Here is a 2,989-nt window from a genome sequence, read left to right as displayed (position 1 = left end):
CGCCATTTTGCGCAGCCAGGCCCTGCCAGCTGGCAGCAGGCCAGGAGGCGGGAGTTCCCAAACGGTCAGTTCCTACTGCTTTATTTCCCAAAATGGGATTTATCAAAGGTTGTTCGTGGCTTAGACTGGGCCTGCAAGCCTAGGGAGGCGTGGCAGGAGTGCTTGTGTCTCTGGGTGCTGTCAAGTACGAAGGCCTGTGGGACCAGAACATTGCCTGCAAAGTTTGCTAGTGAGCCTGAGCCTGTAGTGGTAAAGGCAGCTTTTGGGATACATTTCTGTGTTTATAGGCCTTACAGAAGAGGCCTCAGTTCATCTTGAGGGCACAAAGGGCAATGTGGAAGTGTATGTTCCACAGTAAAACACTTGTGAACAAAAATTCGATCCTGGTCACACATCCTGTGGCAGCAGAAATTGGAGGGAAGAGGCTGGACCAGAAGAAAGTTTTTAACTTGCTGTGACAGGAAACAAAGCTGTGATTTGTCAAAAAGTTAGAGCTCTCTTTTTCTCCCTGTCTGTCACATGTCAGCAAGCCTTGTGATGACTTTCTCTTACAAAGGCAGCTTTACAGAAATGAGCTCAGGGAAGCAATCGCAAGAACAGAGTTCATGAAGGAAAGGAAGGCTTAGGCAAGCACTGTAATTTAAATTACATTTGGTATGGCAAGCCATGAGCTACGTGATGTTTATATTTGAATCTTAGCTTTTATATTAAAGTAAGTTGCTGCTTTTCCTGTTGCTTTGACAGCGTGCCACAGTTGTGCCTGCTCCTCGTGGGGACTGGGAGGGGGCCCCATGGGATACATCACTCTCCCTGACTCTCCTCTCTGCTGGGAGTAAGACACAAGACTGATGATGGGAGTCATTTTCCTACAAAAGCTGGTGAGCAGCAATTCCTGTCACATAGGCAGGAAGGCTGCTCTGTCAGGGTGGATGCACACAGTAACCTATTTTTCAAGGGTAGGCTCATCCTAGAGCCCTGCAGAGGTTGTCATCTGTGAGCAGGGACCCAAGGGTCAGCAAAATGCAAACTCATCCTTCTACCTAAAATATATCAACTACAGAACACTCCTATCAAAATTGATCTTAGTCAGGCTACTAATGACGTGGCATTCACGAGGGCAGGAGACATACCCAGTTTCAAAGACCCTTTGTCCTAAGGTACTCATTTGCTAAGAGCTCTATGCTGGCACTAGCTTAAGACTATATTGAAACTTGGGAGGACTGTGCACGTTCAGGATTTGAAGCTGTTGAAACATACAAGATAAAACATTATTTTAAGTATATGGTTCAGCTCAGCTAGGATGTTAAGACAGCAGTCCTGTAAAACTGCCAGCAAAACTATTGGCAATCCCAGTCAAATTAAGTTAAGCATGATAACTTCTTTGTGATTTATTTATCTCAGTGCATGCTTGGAACAAGGTTTGTTGTTTGTTTTTTTCTTATAAAGTATCACTGATGTTTGATTTAATTCAAATTAATTCTTACTGCTGGATAAAACGTAACATTGGGTGTGTTTGCAGGTGGATGTGTCTTTGTTTGTAAGGATTAATAAGAACCTAAGCAATTATTTTTAAAATGTTGCTGACTCGGCCTATACCAACGCTTGCTTCTCCACAACAAAGAGATAGCAGAGTTCGGGAGGAGCTCCCATACTGAGGAATTTTTTAATTTAACTGTTGAGTCCTTTTTCCTTTCTGTCCTTTCCTATAGCAAAGGGTAGATTCGGTCAGCAATCATCAGAGCAACCCTGTTTTGGGTGGTTGTTTCGCTTTCTGGGCAACAAATTTTTGAAAATTGAAAAAACAATAAATGGACAGAATTCAAAATGTGGGAGGGGGAATTAGTGACCCAAATTCCACTGACATTTGGCATGTCTCTCTTGAAAACTTCTCCCTAGTTTTACTGGTTATGGAAATGCCTTCTCAGGATAGGTTTTTTGGGGGATTGGTTGGGGATCATGTTGGAGTTGGTTCTTTTTCTTGACAAAGCAGTTACAAAAAGTTGTTTGAATATACATATTAAATCTAATGAGGACGATTACTCTGTCATTTAATCACAGACTTCCATGTCTTCTGGGATTCTAGGCAGAGCTGGATTCTGGGGCAGATTTTTGAGGAGGAGACACTTGCATTTCCCTTCCCATGTCCTGTATATGAATTTTATGTATCTCCTTTCCTCACCATCAGCAATGAGAAGTTTTTAAACTACGTTCACACCAACCACTATCTTAATGCAGGATATCTCAAATTAGGGGGTGAATATATAAAGCTTGATGCAGGCCCAGGTTACTAGGGAGTTGGAATTTTTTTCTGATGAGGTTGTCTGGCATGAAATCCTTCCTTTTCCAGACCTGCCCATTCAATTACATTTACACTCTCTCATTTTAGGGGAGCATCTGCGAATCTGCCCCCAAGGCTATACCTGCTGCACCAGCGAGATGGAGGAGAACTTCGCAAACAAAAGCAGAAGTGAATTTGAAGCCATGATGAAAGATGCCGGTCGCTCTGTGCAGACCACCCTGACAGCACAGCACAGAAGCTTTGACAGTAAGTAAAACGTGTTTTTTCCCTTCTCAGGATCCAGTCACTGCTTAAATTTCCAAGCACTGTTCAAGCCGGGTGTTCGTGTTCAAGACGTCTTCTTCCGCATCTTGCTCAATGCTTACCCTGAAATGTCGACCTGCAGTAGGAATTGTACCTCTGGCAGTGCTTTTGCAAGACCTGAGTCATTTTGACAACTCCATTTCAGTGAAGCCATTGCAGGAGGCTGGCAGGCACTTGGACCAACAAGTTGTGTACCTTGGCACTGACACAGCTTTTACAAGCATGGCATAATCAGCACTTATTACAGCAGCATAACATTTGAGGTAGTGATCTAAAGCTTGGCACTGTGCCTTGGGCTATAAGTTGAAAATATGGTAAAGGTGACCAGAGAGCCCTTGGTAGATGGGGGGGGTTTAAGCTGGCATGGAATTTTCTTGTTCTTTCCCT

The 2,989-nt window shown here is 43.7% G+C and overlaps 1 protein-coding gene across 1 annotated transcript in view; it reads left to right on the top strand.

Annotated features, from left to right (window-relative positions):
* Positions 1 to 2,989, top strand: part of GPC1 (glypican 1) — a 201,381-nt gene that overhangs the window by 98,874 nt on the left and 99,518 nt on the right. The window contains exon 2 of the mRNA XM_009996739.1: positions 2,387 to 2,545. Within this exon, the coding sequence (XP_009995041.1) occupies positions 2,437 to 2,545 (109 nt within the window). The 5' untranslated portion in view covers positions 2,387 to 2,436. The remainder of the gene's footprint in view (positions 1 to 2,386; positions 2,546 to 2,989) is intronic.

This window comes from Chaetura pelagica, unplaced genomic scaffold (assembly GCF_000747805.2).
Source record: "Chaetura pelagica isolate M959 unplaced genomic scaffold, ChaPel_1.0 scaffold264, whole genome shotgun sequence".
In the NCBI taxonomy this organism is placed as follows: Eukaryota; Metazoa; Chordata; class Aves; order Apodiformes; family Apodidae; genus Chaetura; species Chaetura pelagica.
Note: the sequence above shows the minus strand (reverse complement) of the source record. Positions and strands in the feature narration are given on the sequence as shown.